Source organism: Nipponia nippon, unplaced genomic scaffold (genome assembly GCF_047370975.1).
Source record: "Nipponia nippon isolate SJK-2023a ecotype South Korea unplaced genomic scaffold, ASM4737097v1 scaffold_24, whole genome shotgun sequence".
In the NCBI taxonomy this organism is placed as follows: domain Eukaryota; kingdom Metazoa; phylum Chordata; class Aves; order Pelecaniformes; family Threskiornithidae; genus Nipponia; species Nipponia nippon.
This window is the reverse complement of record NW_028262341.1, coordinates 4807501-4825764: the sequence shown is the minus strand read 5'-3', so window position 1 is coordinate 4825764 and position 18264 is coordinate 4807501. Positions and strand designations below refer to the sequence as shown.

The following is an 18264-nucleotide window of genomic DNA, read 5'->3' as shown; positions in this document are numbered from 1 at the left end:
GCATACATGATGACCCCTGAACTGAGACGAACACAGATCTATAAACTTCTATCATCAATTGCTAGTTGTCAGGGATGCAAAAAACCCTGCAAAATATAACAAAAGCCATGTGAAGGAAACACTCTCTAGTATGAAAACCAGTCAAGCACCCTCAGAAGGTATTTTCCAGCAGCTTTGCAAAGGACAGGATGAATAGTTAATAGGAAGGTAGGGTTTACCTCTGACCTCTGCCAAGGAAGGAATGTGATAGTGCCAGTGCTGTTAGAAAAATCGGTAACAGAGTAATTAATGCCAGTGGAATCAACCTGCGAGATAATGTAATTTATATACACATAGTCCAGGGCTCCCCTTGTACGCTCCACGACACAGGATATAGTGGAACCCTCATCAGCAGTCTGGAAAAATCAAGAAATTGAAATGTTTGTTATTGTCAAAGTAAATCAAGGCAATAAATGCAAAACATGGAATTCTTTAACACTAGTCAAATGTTCAGGTAAAAAACTGCTGTCATGTTACTTCCAGCACTTTTGGAGTGGTAAGAAGCTGAAACTGAACTTGATGGTGGTCAGAACAATCTTAGTGGAATTTGCAACAGCTTCTAATGTCTCCCTGGCTATAAAGGTAAGCCAATAACTATACCCTGTTGTTTGTTTTGGACACAATCACTTCCCCCAAACTACATGCCAAAGACAGAATCAATATGCTTGAAATGCACATGTCAAAAGCAACTGAAACTATTGCTTTATATTAATGTCAATTTTTAAAATTTTCATTAGCAATAATTTAAAGAAAGATTTGCATTCCCCCTTTCCCCAACTAGAAACACTACAGAAAAAGATAGATATATTAAAATTAAATTATACTATCATCATTCATGAAAAACTTGGAAAAATTTTCTATGCCACAGTCCTCTTTACAATTCTGTCTTCACAGAGAACATGACTTCAGCAGCAACAATTTGACATATTTGGAGCAAAGTAGGTATTGATACTAACCATATGTTTTAGAAAACTATGATCATAGAACTAAAATAGAAAATAATTTTGTTTGAAAATGGCCAGAAGGGCTAAAGCTATCTTAAGCATTAGATAAATTTCAGAGCTGCTGTATAACACAGTGCAGATACTGCATGTAGGCACTTCAGCTGCCTAGCAGACAGATAGCACATAAACCAACTAAACTACTGATAAAACAGTGCTGTGTATCTGCATCACCACTGACAGCTCTAATACTTCCCTGCTAAAATGCACGTAAGATAAGTGCAAAACAATTAACATGCCATATAAATTTTTAATTTTGCTTCATGGTTGGTTGATGATCTGTGGCATCACAGTATTATCAGTGGCATTTGAAACTGAAGGAATCTATTATCATTGCATATGGTAGGCACATAGAAAGCAAATTGAACTGAATTGAAAACCGGTATCACTCAGGCAGGATGGTTACTTTCAAACACATCGTGAGCACTTTGGTTAGAAAGAATGTAATTAAAAGGTCATGAGAGTTCCCAAATTGGAAAGTATCCTGAATTTTGTCTTCCAGAATAATCCAATACCAACAGAAAGAGGTATCATGTCTTTATGCCTCATAATTGATTAAAGAAGTAACAATTAATTATGTTTATTTCAATCCTCACCGAACAAGTAGCAAGTTTATATATTGCATATATGGTGGCTACCATCAAAGAACAATTCAATGTTTAAAAAAAAACCAATGCACAGCTAATATCAACTGAATTCACACTAAACATGCAATTTATACGTGATACCTTATGACAGCAAATGATTGCAGAAAAATACATCACACCTTGTCATTGCATGACCTTTGGTAAAATTCTTTCAAACACATCATGTGACACAGAAAAATAAAAGAAAAATCTTTGTAATAATCCAATATAATTCTCCAAACAAGAAAATTAAATCTTATGTTTTAATTGAAAACCCAGTCTCAGATGTGACAGAAGTAAAAGGAAAAAATGTTCTTCTAGAAAAACTTAAGCGTTAGTCTTCAGTTTATGTAATAAAATCAATTTTCTTAAGAAAAATAATTTTGGGGGATTTTTAAAAATTATATTGCAAATGCCAGTGAGACTGACACTGTATTAACAGAACTTACACATTTCCAAATTCTAGAAAAACTCTGCTTATCTACAAAAACTAACAGTGTGAAATCAAGGCCCTGCGTAGGTCAATTGGTCTTGTCATTAATTTCTCTGTGTCCAAAACTTCACCTATAATTCTCCTTATGAACACTTTACCTCAGGAATACATGCTCCAGTGAAGCCAAATAAACCATTAGCGTTATCACTTTTCTGTATTCTTAATCTTGCTGTAGTATTTTCTTGTGAAATTCGAGCTCCACCACGCACAGAAATGAGCTTTAGGATGAATAACTCCTCTCCTTCTTCCTCTTTGTCATCCTTTGCAGACACAATGAATGATTTATTGGTCTCTCCTTGCCGATACTCCAAATACCCAGAGACAGGGTGGACATCACTCTTTGCAGGAGTTGCATGGAGTTCATAGATCTCTGCTCGTGTCAATTTACGCTCATAAAGCCTTACATCCTGCATTAGCCCTGTGTACCTACTGCTGCCATTCATTCCTGCTCCAATTCTCACTGTTCCTGGACCTGAGAAGGAAATTATAATTATCCTCATGTTATTCTATTTCTTCAAAGTAATAAATCTGCAGCTGAATAGCTGTAATTGTTAAAAATCAATGGTAAACTGTTTATTATCCCTGGATTAGGAATCATATTGATCTTGAAATGCAAAATCCGGAGGTTCCTTAAGCCTCATCTCACTGCTACAGGTAGATCAACACAGGTCAAAAAATTCCATCCTAGACCGTCCAGGTTTTTCTACCAGAACACTGTCACCATCCTTTATTTTAATGAGGCTTGGAAACCTCAGCTTTTGTTTTGCTAAACAGACCCCATTTTCTCTCTCTGCTAGAACAGTGGATCCATTCTGATGATACTGATCCAATGGCTCGATGTCCAGATGGAGAACAATGACGAGTGGTGTCCCTCAGGGGTCTGTTCTGGGGCCAGTGCTGTTCAATATCTTCATCAATGACATAGACAGTGGGATCGAGTGCACCCTCAGCAAGTTTGCAGATGACACGAAGCTGAGTGGTGCAGTTGGCACACCTGAGGGATGGGATGCCATCCAGAGGGACCTGGACAGGCCGGAGAGGTGGGCCTGTGTGAACATCATGAAGTTCAACACGGACAAGTGCAGGGTCCTGCACCTGGGTCGGGGCAATCCCTGGTATCAGTACAGGCTGGGGGATGAAGGGATTGAGAGCAGCCCTGCCGAGAAGCACTTGGGGTACTCGGGTATGAAAAGCTGGACATGAGCCGGCAATGTGCACTCGCAGCCCAGAAAGCCAACCGTATCCTGGGCTGCATCAAAAGAAGCACGGCCAACAGGTCTAGGGAGGTGATTCTGCCCCTCTACTCTGCTCTGGGGAGACCCCACCTGTAGTACTGCGTCCAGCTCTGGAGTCCTCAGTACAGGAAGGACATGGACCTGTTGGAGCGGGTCCAGAGAAGGGCCTGAAAATCATCAGAGGGCTGGAACACCTCTGCTGTGAGGAAAGGCTGAGAGAGCTGGGGTTGTTCAGCCTGGAGAAGAGAAGGCTCCAGGGAGACCTTATTGCAGCCTTCCAGTACTTAAAGAAGGCTTATAAGAAAGATGGGGACAAACTTTTTAGCAGGGCCTGTTGCGATAGGACAAGGGGTAATGGTTTTAAACTAAAAGAGGGTAGATTCAGACTAGATATAAGGAAGAAATTTTTTACAATGAGGGTGGTGAAACACTGGAACGGGTTGCCCAGAGAGGTGGTAGATGCCCCATCCTTGGAAACATTCAAGGACAGGCTGGATGGGGCTCTGAGCAACCTGATCTAGTTGAAGATGTCCCTACTCATTGCAGGGGGGGTGGACTAGATGACCTTTAAAGGTCCCTTCCACCCCAAACTATTCTATGATTCTATGATTCTATGATACTCATCAGCACTGCATTAGCCCTTCTGGACATGCTTTTCCCCTAATGCACTGGGAAGATGGACTTCAGAAATGTACGCCAAATTCCAAATGATGTTTACAACAGCATTAATATTTCTCCGTCTCCAAACCATTATCCTACTTATCAAATCATAGGATCACAGCTGCCTTTTTCACAAATATACTAAGCTGGTAGCTCATACTCATTCCTATTGTGCTAAAACACATCGATATCTTTATTTCCAGCTGTTTACTGGTTTTGAAAGAAATTGTGCTCTTGAATGTCCTGGCATACATATGACACTCAAGTGTCAGTTCTAGAGGTGAGCAATCTCAGCAACTGATAACGGTCCCAGGACACAAGGCAGAGGATGGTGAGAAAAAACAGGCTACTATGCTCACCACTGTGTAGTATCCAACATTAAATGGAGAGAGATTAAATCCTTACCTTATACTTGTAGTATCTCCAGACAGAGCATATGCCATCTCCACTAATATAGAAAATTTATGACTCAGATATATCCTTCTAGCAAAAAAGCATTATTGCATTTCACACATCTTTGTTTTAGAAACGGAGGGGAAAAAAAATCCTTTCTGAGCTACAATACTGCAAGTCGGATGGACATTATTAATTGCAGAGGCACTACTTTGTTACGGAGGGCAAATTTATTTCTCAGACTTCAACCACTGGAAATTTACAGGCAGATATAAAATACTACACTATAAAATTAATGAAGTCTCCTCTCTATTCTCTCTATGTTTGTACACATATACGCACATAGGTGATATGAATTTAACATCATTGTAAGTTATTTAATTCTCCTTCCTTCATTGCAGAAAAGGAGATCGTATTCAAGAATTTGATAATCATTCACTGCCTACCCCCACCAAAGAAAACATATGGAACTGAAAATGAGAGGAAGAAAGGAAAAGGGATGGAGATGATCTCCATGAAAAAAAATGCACGTGGAAGAGTGGGAAACTGCAAAAGAAAGAGTAACTACAAATGTATTCTGACCACATAATATCTGACTTTATAAAAGAATTGTTCTGATACTTCTCTGGTCACTGCTGTGCTAGTTCAGAGTGAATGTCCATAATGGTTACCTGTGACTAAAATCACATCTGGGACTATCCAGTCAGATAAACTGAAGTACACATGCTAATGTTTCTTGGAACACTATTAAACTTACAGGCATAGTTTTCATCTACCATGTAGATACGTTCTTAAGTAAACCTACACCCTGAAAAATTCTATTGCTCACTAGGTGTTGGCTTAGTTGTAATACAAAACACAACTAGAAAAAAAAGTCATTATCACATTTTGTTTCAGAAACTGAGAGGAAAAAAGTCCTTTTTCAGCTACAGTCCTGTAAATCTTATGGAAATTATTAATTGCAAACATATGTAACTGTATGTATACATGATAAGCATACATATATAAATATAATAACAAATTATTATTTTATTTTCAAATTATTGAAATCCAAGCTCTGTTACAGTTCTGAATTTTTTGAACTTTCCCAGCTCTAATTTCCATATGCTTTTTGAAAATCCTCAGAATTTTCTATCTATTCTTTTCAATTAACTAATCAGATATAATAATTTCAGTATCTTGCATACACTTGTTGAGGAGCTAGACTCCTTTACTGAACTTTACATATGGAGAAAAATAATGCAGGCTATTGGCTCACCATCAGCAATTGCTTCTCCTTTAAGGCTCTTAATTCCTCCCAGAACTGGAATTCCGTCCATGTAAAATTCAATTATACTTTCATCCAGAGTAATCAGGAGGTGAAGCCAAGTATTTTCATCCAGGTATTTCAGGACTGCTGCTTTAGCCATGTATGTCATATTGGATCCTAATGCTGTATAATGAAGCACTACAGAAACATGAGAATCATTTGTCTGGATTTTCACGCCATAATATAAGGACCCATTATCATCATCCTTTTCAACTATGTAACCATCAGTACTGACATTAGGAATTAACCATGCTGAAAACGTAAAATTGGTTACTGCAGTATTTCCATTGTACGGGTATTCTGGACCAATAATCCCAAATGCATCGTCTTTTCCACTGAAATACAAAGCATCTGTTCCACTATGATGACGCCTCCTGTGAGGCTGGGATTGTACTGAACTTGGAAATGATCCCAGCAACAAGAAGTCTACCATTGATGGTAGTCCAGCTTGGAATGTACTAGACAGTATTTCCCAACCTAACCGGACAACACCAAAGGTGCCTTGTTGTCTCCAGATGGTGAAGTCTGTAATATAGGAAAGGTCATCTTCAGAAAGAACATCTTCCACTATCTCTCTGTCCTGGCTCTCTGGATCTATAACAAAGACTCCAAAAGGGTCATCATTGAATGGGATCATCACAGTTACACCAAGGCTTGTTTCAGATAACTGACCACCAGGACCAGGAGACCCACCTATATAATGGAAGTTAGAGCAAAAGTTAATGGTTGGTTTCAAGCAGCACAGTTCAAAAAAAGTTACTAAGTACTTAAAGTTTTTTTAATAAAATATGTTTCTAAAAAGGGTTAAATCTTCTTTAAAGAGCCTCTGAACTCTTAGAAAATGCTCTAATTTAAAAATAACATAATTTAACTGTATTGTGTTTAAAACACTACAGTGACACAATTTTCATAGAAAACAAAGCAGCATGTCATTTTTCAACTTCAGAACATACAGTTGTTTTACGGCTAAAACAAGATTAGCTCTTTTTTTTATGAATTAGTCAATGAGATAGGTTACCTTTGATTCATTTGATAAACATGGGGCCAAATTCAGTTCTCATATTACTCCAAGATTTACACAAATATGGAATGGCAAAATTTGGCCCATTGCCTCTGAAACAGGAGCAGAGATACCTTGCAAAATCAGTAACCAGTTGTGTATTAAAACTTCTGCCAAGTCCTGCCATTAGTCATCTATTTCTGCACAGTAAGAATTCATGATATAAAGATCATGATGTGAATGTAGAGCCTCCATGTTCAAAGTGTGCAGTGACCTACTTACTATATGTAGGAAATTTTCTGTACATGCATATGGATTTCACTTACAGAAAATGTCCTCCTCTAGAAAAAAAGGAAACAAATCAACCAGCCTCCATTATGGTTGACATGCATAGCCTTTAATAGCTTTATTTTGTCTTCAACTACCTGAAGATCTATATCTCTGAAATCACCAAGAGGCATCATTTTTAAAGGTCAGGCCACCAAAATGTGTATAACAGTAATTCAGGAACTGAATAACTGCATTCATATACCTAAATTAAGATTAAATGAAAAATAAAACCTAAAATCTTACCAGAAAAGTACAGGATATCAAGACATGATTCAAGGCAAAGCTCTTTCAAGAGCTGGTTTCTTTTTGATTGATTAAACATAATTCTTTTCTACCAGATATGAAGGGAATGGTGATATGGAAGACAATACCTGAAGCATTCACCAACTTTAGAATGTAAAATTCATTGAACTCAGGAATTCTATCTGAAATAGCATGGAGTGTTATTGGCTTTGATCCTTCACTGTCCATGAAGCACACAGTCCCATAAGTTTCATAGAACTCTTCTCCCGGCCTCAGCGCAGAGTCATTATCAAAGAGCTGCCAAGTCAATGAGACATTGCCAAAGTGTCCTCTATGTCTCAAAACCCTGTTCAGTGATACAGAAAGAGTGAACATCCTGGCAGGTATGCATCAGCATTCTTTAGCAAGCAAAAACACGATTACCCTGATCTTCCTTACTGTGAAAAATAACCTACAATGTTGCAAGTAACCATGAACAATAAATACAACCATGAACAATAACACAATCCTCTTTGAAGGCCTGCAGTTTCACAGTATAATTGTACACCCAGGTATACCACAGGTACCTTAGGAAAAAAGTAACCAATGCAGGTCCATGCAAAGTAGTACTGCTAAGCTAAGCATCAGTTTGTCTTGCACTTCTATTTTGTAAATAATAAATATGAATGTATAATAGTTCAGCAAGTTAAAATTAAACATTGATATACCTGGCCACCCTTAGACAAGAATGAGAATCATCTACATTTAACCACAAACATTTCTCCCTTTAACCATCAAGCCTCCTTAAACTCTTTCTTGCATTGGTATTAAATCTGGGTTATGTTCTATGTCCTTCAGAAATCTGTGGTTATTCCAGATTAAGAATGTAGTAAATAAAAACAAGATTTTATTCTTTTTATAGATATTTGGTAACATAATTCCACCAATTTCCAAAAGGCATTATAAATAAAAACTGATGCATAAAGTGTCTTTATTAACAAAATGCACTTTACATACAAAATGTGTGCCTCTGTTCGCACAGTGAAGTAAAATGCTGTACAAAGAGATTATATCAGGCTGAAAAATGAGGTCAGCAAAACTAGTCTAGGCACAGCAATACAGTTATGTTGTTTCTGCTTCCAAAGTTTTTTTCTTTTTTTACCATAACCAGGGCCCTCTATGCCAGCTGTGTAGCACTGTTGCAGTAACTCCAATTACTCCCTTTAAAGCTCAGTGCCGCCACAGTTATTCTTAGTGGTTAGGTTATATGGTACTCTGACCCTTTTGTTATGTACTACACAGCAGCCAAAGTAGTGACGGTATGGAAGAGACAGCTCCCTAGTAAATATATTTCATCGATGAGAACTGAGCAAGGTCCTCAAATGTTGGTGATCTTGGTATCATGTGCTTCCATAAAGCACCTGTGTATAAACATGTTTAGTTAAAATCATCATTCTTCACACCATCAAATCAAAAATGTTTATCATGCAAATAAGATTATAAAGGACAAAAAAACCCCTAAAGAGCAGCATAACAAAACCAAACACACAATATATTTAATATCCTCTTTTCTCAAGGATTTTCATTTGTTAGATGTGTAACACAAGAATAAAGACCTAATTCACAGTTATATACATCTGTTTCAAGGCCTTAAAACAAACAAAAAAATAAAAGGATAGAAAAGATAACGAAACAAATGTGAAAAGAGCCTTTTTCCTAACTGTTCACACTATCACATTTATTGTGGCCTAACTTCTCTTTATATCCTGTCTAGAGCTTTCTTAATGAAAAATCAGTATTTTTGTCAAATTATAATCCCATCCTGACTCTATGGAACATAACAAGGTAAGATGCCAAGCAAATTCATTTCTTAACCCTTCCCATTTTTTAATACATCCCAGTGGCTGGAAGGAAAATACTTCAGAGGTCAGACTAGGGAAGAGTATTTTCAGTCTAGAAGACAGTCACATCTGGACTTTGAGTATAGACTTCCATCTGTAATTAACAGACAGAAGAAAAACAAACTATCAGGAAGAATACAGTAATATAGGATGTTTTTAGGGGAAGGCTTCAAGGTAGGGTGCAAAAAGAAATGAACAACCCCATAGTTGTATTTAGCTGTATTTTGAGAAGATTTTTTACTTCTCTGTTAGTCCAGGTTATATTCCCCTCAATCATCAAGATTCTTCTCTATCTAAAGTCTACTGGGAATATAAGAAACCAACAATGTTGTAGTCTTATTTATTTACATTTTAAGATAAATTTCTGTATACATTTTAATATGCACAGTCTACTTGATAATATAGCTGTTGATGCCTTCAATATGTTTATAAATGATTTAATCCAAAATTTAGTAAAGCTGTTTTCCTTTAATACATTTTTATCAATGCAAAGTTGTATGGGATTAGATCAAAGTACTATCCATAAAGTACCACATACATCATTCAAAAAAAGTGAAAAAGTATTATTTAAAAGTTACTTACAAAAAAGTGTTACTTTTGCCTTCTTCCACTGGCTTCTCTACAGGTTCCAAGGAGAAAATTCCATTAGGATCATCATTTGCTTCAATAATAACTGTAGCCACTCCAGCCTTCAAGATAACAGTATCCCCTAAAAAGAGGGTTATTAATTTTATCAAAACTGGAATCAGAAATGGAGATAACTCTAAAAGTGAAGGTGTTTGCTTCTCACACCAACCGCTTTTATGCAAACAAAGGAACAAACAATGATAAAACAATCAGTGAAAACCAATATTCGATATATTCAGTAACTGGCAAATCAGAGTAAAACACTTAAGTAGCATCTCATGCAGAAAGCAAGACTAAGATTTGCAGGAAAAAACTATATGTGACGTGACCAGAGAAGATGTGATTCTAAGCAGAAAGGATTGTATGAGAGGTAGTATTTCATGTTTGATCCATTGGTCAAGTCAAAAGAAAAAGAGATGTATTCAGAGATTCCAGCTCTCGTTTAGACCTAGAATAGAAATATTGCACTTAAGCTAAATACAAGCTAATAACAATGTCTAAGAGTTTATTCATACCCATATCACAGTCTATCTGAAAGGAAAAATATAAGATACCCATGAAGCAGAGTGGAAGCTAGTAGGATTTCTGTGTGTATATTAGCACTGTAGGAACATTCTAACACCCTTCCTGTGTCCACAGATGTACATTATGTTTCCACCCCCATCCCATTTTTCACCCTATTTCAGAGCATTAGACTAGCTTTTGTTCCAGAGTAAACAATGTGTTTGCTACTTTAACTTCATATACCTCTATCTGTATTTTCTCTGAGGTACAACACTGCAACATAGTTTTGAAAAGGGATGTAACAATCAAGGTCAATAAATGTAACAGATCATAGAAAGAAAACAAATTTTTTTGCTTTCAAGAATGTGTATAGAAATACTCTGTACTCTTAGTGATTCTAGAGAGGCTACATGATGATATGATCTTCCTTTTAGAGGCAAAGGGAGCCTGCAGTTACCCAGTCTTGTAGGACCAGTGTGCTGGGAGGAAAGCCATCATACGTTCCCAGTGGAGTGGTAAGAGAAAATACCAATAGATCCTGAAGAAAGTTAGTAAAGTAGAAAGAGATCACAGAAGAGAAAACTTAAGAAGAGAGAAGAATGATTTTGTCCGATGCTTTCCATAAGGTTGATGTTCTGTAAGAGACCTGGGTACTAGAGTGAATGTGAGCTGACCTCAGGAAACACATAAGCTACCTTATATTCAAATAATTGCTAAAAATTCGCCTATAATTCTCTGGCTGCCTGCTACCAATGTCTAGGGCAGATGCAGTTCAAGATCAGTGAAACCTTGTCAGCAGTTCATAGACCAGCCACAGGGTGTCCACTTTCGTGTAACCTGAAGCACTCTCTCAGTCTCACTGACTGTGAATCAGATTATTATAGACTGTAATGAGGGCTAAGACACTTAGTGTGCATGTCTAAATGAAGAAATCTAATTTTATATTTCCTCATCTTGAACTGAATCCCTGGTAGGCATTTTACTTTGTGAACCTGTCACACAATCTAATATGAAGGTATGGTCTGATGGTTAATTATGACAGTTTTCTTTTGCTTTAATAAATTACAGCACCTCAAGTCTTAGTCCTCGTTTTGATGGATTATTCAATTCAGTTTACATTGCAAAGATACGCAGTGCATTCACAGCCTGTTATTACATCTCAGCTACAGAATAATAACACCTGAAGGACAGTAAATCATTAAAATTTGCTAACACAATTGTAGATTACTCTCCCACTACACCTTGAGTTTTAGCAAGACTAGGCGTGGAGAGGGTCTTTATTAAGCAGGTAGAGCCCAGGAAAATTTACCTATTTGTTACATTTAACACATATTTTCTTATCAATATTACATAGCAGTGATGGTTTATTCCAGAAGACGTTTATTTCAAAAATAGGAATGTGCTGAATAATTCTGTATCATTTCCTGCTAAATGATAACTTTAAAAAAATATATTTCTAAGATAATAAACCCGTTCTTTACTGGTGGTACATTGGGGAATTTCTAACACACATTTTTCTGTCGATTAAGCCTTGTAAAACTATAATGTCAGACTGAAAAAAAATGTATGCATACATTGCACTACTACAAAAATAAAACAGAGACCAATTTACATGGTTTTCCTCTAAAATAAGGCAGTTCTGTTTGTTTTTACAAAAATCAGGCAATTGTGTAGTATACACTGGAGCATGACAAAAAATCTGAAAGAATCCCTCTTTCCCTAAGACTATTGCAGTACTAACATTCTTTAGGCTTGTGTTTCTGTAGTCAAGTCAAAGCCCCATCTAATTTGGAGCATTTACATTTGAAAAGAGACTTTCACTCCAGTTGTTTTTGCAGGAAAGGTTTCAGCTGTATCATTTGATTTTTTTTTGCAATTAAACAATTCAAGATGAAAATCCAAACACACTGTGTACAGTAATTGCATAGAAATGTTGAAACAAATCTTATTCATACAATACCTGGCATATATTGCTTTATGATAAGATCAAGCTGGTAAAAAACTTGCAGGAAAAAACATAAAGGAGAGTTACTAAACATACATCAAATCATTACTTTTACCTGTAGAATTCAAAAGGAAGATATAAAATGTTTCATCAGTTTCAGGGATATCATCGTCATTAATATACACAGATAAGTTCTGCTCTCTTGCTCCAACATCAAACAAAATGACACTGCTCTTTCCACTGGGAACAAAGTCTCCCTCTTCAGCTGTTGCATCTCCATTAACAGTAATATACTGGACAGCAACAGCAACATCAGCAGATCCATTCCTTAGGACTGTAAAGTTTGCAACACTTCCTTCTTTAACGTTCACTGTCAGAGGTTCTGAAAATAGACAAGCAACAAATTACCTGAGTTCAAGCCCGAGCTCCTTGCATGTGGCCTATTTTCTTAATTCGCCCCAAGAGATTCCTTCTCCTCAGTGAAACAGAAGGCATATGTGGTAAAGGTATGGAAATACTTGAGGGTAAAAGAGAATATTGTTGTACTTAGCCACCTAACCAATCCCAGCACCGACAAAGAGAAGAATGAAATAAAATAAGGGAAGGTTCTGAAGGAAACAAATACAAATTCAACACAACAAAAACATGAACAATTTATACTAGTTCCACTAGGATTAGGATTTCTCAATGATCTGGTCTGTCAATAAAATCTGTTTGGGGTAGTATATGTATTCTACATTTAAAAACAATAACATCTAACCTGCAAAATAAATGGGATCATCATTCCTTGTAATTTGTAAAATTGCACTGGTTATATTGCCCAGCCTGGCTCCACCAGCAGCACTGAATAAGCTGATGATGAATACTTCCATCTCTTCAGGTACCTGAAAAAGAAAGTATTAAAAAATTAATTTCTTGCATACAAAACAATGTACAAATTAAAATGAACAGCTGAGAAGGTTAACAAAGCAGAGATTTGAGTGTTGTTTTTTATTTATTGATCCTAAAGTGTGTCAAGAGGAATGACAAATGACAGTTCATACAGTTACACAGAAATCATCATCAGTCTAAAATCCTTGTAGATAAGTCCCCTCATCTCTACTATTGTACGGATGACCCAAAAGTTATCCTGCTTCTGATACATGTAATTTATTTTTACAGTTTTATTTATTTATTATTAATTATTCTCATTATTTCTTATATTACTTCATATATATCATAGATGATAGCATTAAAAATAAAAATTAGGATTCCTGCTATCAAAACAAGGGTTTTATTCAAATGAACTTTTCTACAATTTAACCACATTCAACTACTCTCAGCTTCTAACTTTTTTTGTTTATAGGTATGCACAGCTTCTCAGATTCTTTTATGATTTGTTGAAGTAATCTCAGTTTTACCCATGCATTTTTAATTTTCCTACAAATACTTACCAGGCTCTTAAAAAACAGACATTCCTTCTTTCTCTTTAAATTGTAATGTTTTAGCACTTACTCTTTGTCCCATATACTCACACAAAAACACTGTAAAAATGTTTACCTCATCTGGCAGTGAGTAAATGGTGATATTTTTTGAAAACTCCAGATTATCAAAGAAAATAGTCCCTTCTTCTGGATAGATGTCATTGGTACATGCTGGGTCAACAACCCAAGACACACTAACATTGCCATAGTTTCCTTGGTTTCTGACAACTCTGTAAGCAGCTAAAAAATGCAAACATATACAGTCAGTGAGCATCTTCAGAACAACACAAATCAAAAAGAAAAAGGTCAGCAAAGCTGAACCAAAGAAAAAGGAAAGGAAATAAACAAATCCACTTCTTGAGAAACTAATAATATGTGAGAGCACTACACGAAAGGACACACAAAGATAGACTGTTAAAGCAGTTCAAACCTGCTCAAATTTGGTTTTTTTTGCCTGTAAATGTACTTGATAATTGAATAGAGATAGATAAATTGAAGTCACCCATATGACGATTTAGCTCTATTCTTCTCTCACATTGTACCCTATTCTTCATGCTCCACAAACAGAGCTACTACCTCGAGGTTGCACTTTGCATATACATCAATACTCCGTTCCTCCTGTCTGGCATATTCTCTAGCCATTTTTTTATTGGATTCATCCCTCTGTCTTTCCAGGCCCATCCTTCTCCACTTCAGTCTCCACTGCTCATCTTGCTGGCACTGTACCACTCTGGAAAATCCTGAGTGGAGACTTGTGTCAGACATTGTCCTAAAAAGGTGAAATGGGGAAAAGAAGCCTTGCAGGGGCAGACAGCAGATAAAGCAGTAACTCTAATAAAAAAGAATTACCAGCATAGATGATTTCTCCTTTACTTTCCTGTATTGTTACTGATAGTTCATCAGGTAGAAACTGAATGACACCATGTGGATCATCATTCTTCAAAATGGTTATATTGACCACTGTGGCATTCCCCAACTTGCCTGGCATTTCACTGTAGCCACTGAGTACCACAGAATATATCTCGTCCAGCTGAAAGAGGGAAACTCAGTCAGAATAAAAATACATATTCAGTATTCACATCCAAAACAAATAGGCAAGGACTTACATTGTGTACTTAACTTAGAATCACATCAATTCACTAGTACAAATATATTTGTAATGCTCCCAGAAAGGTAAATTTTCTTTTCTGTAAGATTTATTAATGTTTCTGGCTTTGTAACAGGGAAAGCAAAGATTTTAAAACCATTGACAGCACACTAATTTAGAAAGAACTTATCAGCTTGCTTTATTAATCTAATGGGACTTTGTACTTCATATATTTCTTGAAAAAAAGCTCACAGGTAATGCTTGAAGGAACATTAAAACAAGTATTGCACCTATGTATTGATAAGGCCAATATTAGTGTAGACTGGGGAGCATTGAGTGAAGCTAGCAGATGATTACTAGAAAAAAAACAAAAAGGAAGTGGCTCCTCACACAGAGTTCAATTAAACAATGGCACTCGATACTACAGAATGTCATGGATGCTAAAAACGCATATGGATTCAAAGCGTAACTGTTTCAATTCACAGAAATTGAATTGAATTGAATTGAAGTCCTCCACTGAGGACTATTAAACCCAAAGACACTTTCTATTTACCTAGGCATCCCTAGTTTGGAGGCTGGGAAAACATTCTGGAGAAAAGCCATTACACACTTGTTCTGCTCCTACATATTTGCCTATATTTTAATAAGTGACAAACTAATATGCCTGTGAACAAAATTTGAAGAGTAAAAAATATGAATTTTTACCTCTGGAATCCCATCCATCCTTGTCAGAAGAGTAATTATGATCTCTCTTTCACCAGGCTTAAACTCCAGAATTCCTGTGCTTCCATAAAACTCGTTATTGTCTCTTGGTTCTACAGTGTAGCGTAGAAACTGCCCGACGAGACTTCCTCTGCTGCGGACAATCTGCAGTTCGACAGACTCCCCTTCCTGTAAAAAGAAAATCCAGCTTTTTTCTAGCACTCTGCTTTAAATAAGTTGTACATAATGATTAAGAGAAATGACTCAGATAGCTACCTTGATACTGTAGGGACCTCTGGAAGCGGGAGAAAATTCGAAAACTCCTCCAGGATCATCATTTTCCAAAATAATAATTTCACAAGTAGTAAACCCATATTTCAGTATTTGATTTTCCACACTGACCCTGAGAAAGGAAGGCAAGAGGGTTTTTTGAGTGACAGTCCTGTTGGGCAAGTAAATCCACACCTAAGCAAAGGACATCAGAATATTGATGAATTTTATGAATAAATTATGAAAACAAACAATTACCTGCAAAGAATAAAATAAATTAAGAAAGAGACATCAGTATCTTTTATCCATTTGTAAAAAAAACTTTGCTTCTGAAGTAACTCTGTTTTCCAATTAGTTTTTATAGTTGGTGATTCTGGGTTTTTTTAGGCACACATGCACACAACACACAGGAAAAGAAAAAGAATTGTGCAGTAAGAAGTTAAGAGTTACGTTTAGTATTACTTTGTATTTGGATCAAAACATAAAGGATAATCTAAAATAATTTAAACAAATAGAAATTACATTGACAACTACATAGTCTTACCCTCTTCTACAAAATTTACTATTGCTGCAAATAGGAAGAGACTTGGCCCTCACTACTGTGGATTTCATCCTCACTTGTGCGTTAACCTGCATTGTGTAAGATGTGGACACTACCTGTAGTATCCCAGTTTGGCTCTAGTAAGTGTTAGACCTACTTTCAGTAGCTCAGACTCATCCCCTTTCTCCTCCCTTACTCACAAACCTGCTGCCTAAAGGCACATGGTGAATGGTGCAGGCATGATCAAACAGTGCTCCTCTTGGTGGAGGATTTCTCTCCCTGGGCTACTGCTACACTGTCTTGGTCTTACTCATGGGCACAAATGGGCCATATCTGACAAGAGAAGGAAACTTTGCACATTTCTTGTATTCATTTCCTCAGATGTGGTAATTTTCAACAACACTGTTTCAAGTTCATTACATCAAAAATGCGAGAAAACGTACTACTGAAGGATGCATCCAGAATGCACCTTCAGACTGACGGTTTGGATATGGCTTATTACATGGTGTTTTATGTATTTAGATTCCTATGCATCTTCTGTGTTTCCTGGAAGAAAATGTCAATGAAATCTTGCCCAATATTGTAATTTTTTTTATGGTTTCACTGTACTACAACCCACACTTCATCAAACACTATTTCATGTAGAAAGAAATGTGGCCTATTACATCCAATATTTGAAATCAGTTCCGTAACTGTTTCCACAAACACTCCATAAATAACTGGAATGCCCCCCCCCCAAAAAAAATAAATAGCATTGTAGCTTGTAGCAAAGTCTACAGGCAGGATACAAGGTGCAAAACAGGAAATATCTATTTAATAGGGTAACATGTCATGTTTATTCCACATTAAAAAAATATGTCAGCAGACAAAATAACTTGTGTTAACATAAAATAAATGTAGGTTATTCAAAAACAAGATAACTGCTCATCTTTGACCACAGAAAACTTCTCTATAATTCTAGTCAGTTCAGTCTTTTAGTTGGAGCAAATCGTATTTGTGGCTTTTTAAAACAACTAATCCATTATTGAATCAAATGGTCAATTATCAAACACTGAGCCATGCTTTCATAACTCTCATCATTCACATATCCTAAATAAAGAAATGCCTTCAAGCCAGAACCTCATGCCATCAAATTAAACACCAAAGGGCAAGCATGCATTGTCTGAAGAGACGCAAAAGATGTGATTCCTGAGAGGAAAAGAAATTATAAAGACAGATTCTGTCCAAACCAGCCACTTGTAAAACAAAGCGTTGATTCATGGAAGACAAACCACAGTTCACTGCACTTACCCAAAGTACACGACAAACCTTTCTGTCTCTACCCTGTCAACAGAGAAAGAAAGAAAGGGGATGGGGGAAAGAATGACAGTGCCACTTGCTAGAATTTCAATAGTACTAATCTTAGAAAATAATAATAATTAAAAAAAAAAAAAAACCACGAACACAAAGCTTTCTTTTTCCTTTCCAAAAGCTTATAATGTTCATTTTATGGGAACCCTACTTGCCCGGCATTTTCCTGTTGACAAATGCTAGTAAGTGAGCAGTTCCCACTTAGAGAAATGACCCCACGACCAATTCAGCATGTCAAGACACATTCATGGTATACCCTACAAGCCCTTCTCCAAAAGCTCAATTACTGTCAGCCTCTGTGCCTGCTCACAACTGCACCAGCAGCCCACGTTTATAAATAGCCTTTCAATTAAGAAAAAAAAATCTACATGCCTCCACGATATGTTATTTCATCAATCTGCCAAAGTAATGAAAAAAACAGATAAGCAGAGTGGGAGGTGGGATGGGTATATATCAAAAACTATTTTGGCACAAAATTACATCAAACTTTATTTGTGACAATTTTTCAGTTAATTGGATTGCCAAAGTAAAATAATAAATATAGAAATATAACAAATAAAAACACA

General features: G+C 36.5%; 1 protein-coding gene across 1 annotated transcript in view; it reads right to left on the bottom strand.

Moving 5' to 3' along the window:
* ADGRV1 (adhesion G protein-coupled receptor V1) overlaps window positions 1–18264 on the bottom strand; it is a 286915-nt gene that overhangs the window by 232989 nt on the left and 35662 nt on the right. The window contains exons 12-22 of the mRNA XM_087761398.1: window positions 15814–15940; window positions 15541–15726; window positions 14598–14778; window positions 13825–13988; window positions 13046–13169; window positions 12401–12667; window positions 9792–9918; window positions 7458–7675; window positions 5706–6449; window positions 2258–2631; window positions 219–395 (exon numbers count right to left, since the gene is read on the bottom strand). Of these exons, the coding sequence (XP_087617524.1) occupies window positions 219–395; window positions 2258–2631; window positions 5706–6449; window positions 7458–7675; window positions 9792–9918; window positions 12401–12667; window positions 13046–13169; window positions 13825–13988; window positions 14598–14778; window positions 15541–15726; window positions 15814–15940 (2689 nt within the window). The remainder of the gene's footprint in view (window positions 1–218; window positions 396–2257; window positions 2632–5705; window positions 6450–7457; window positions 7676–9791; window positions 9919–12400; window positions 12668–13045; window positions 13170–13824; window positions 13989–14597; window positions 14779–15540; window positions 15727–15813; window positions 15941–18264) is intronic.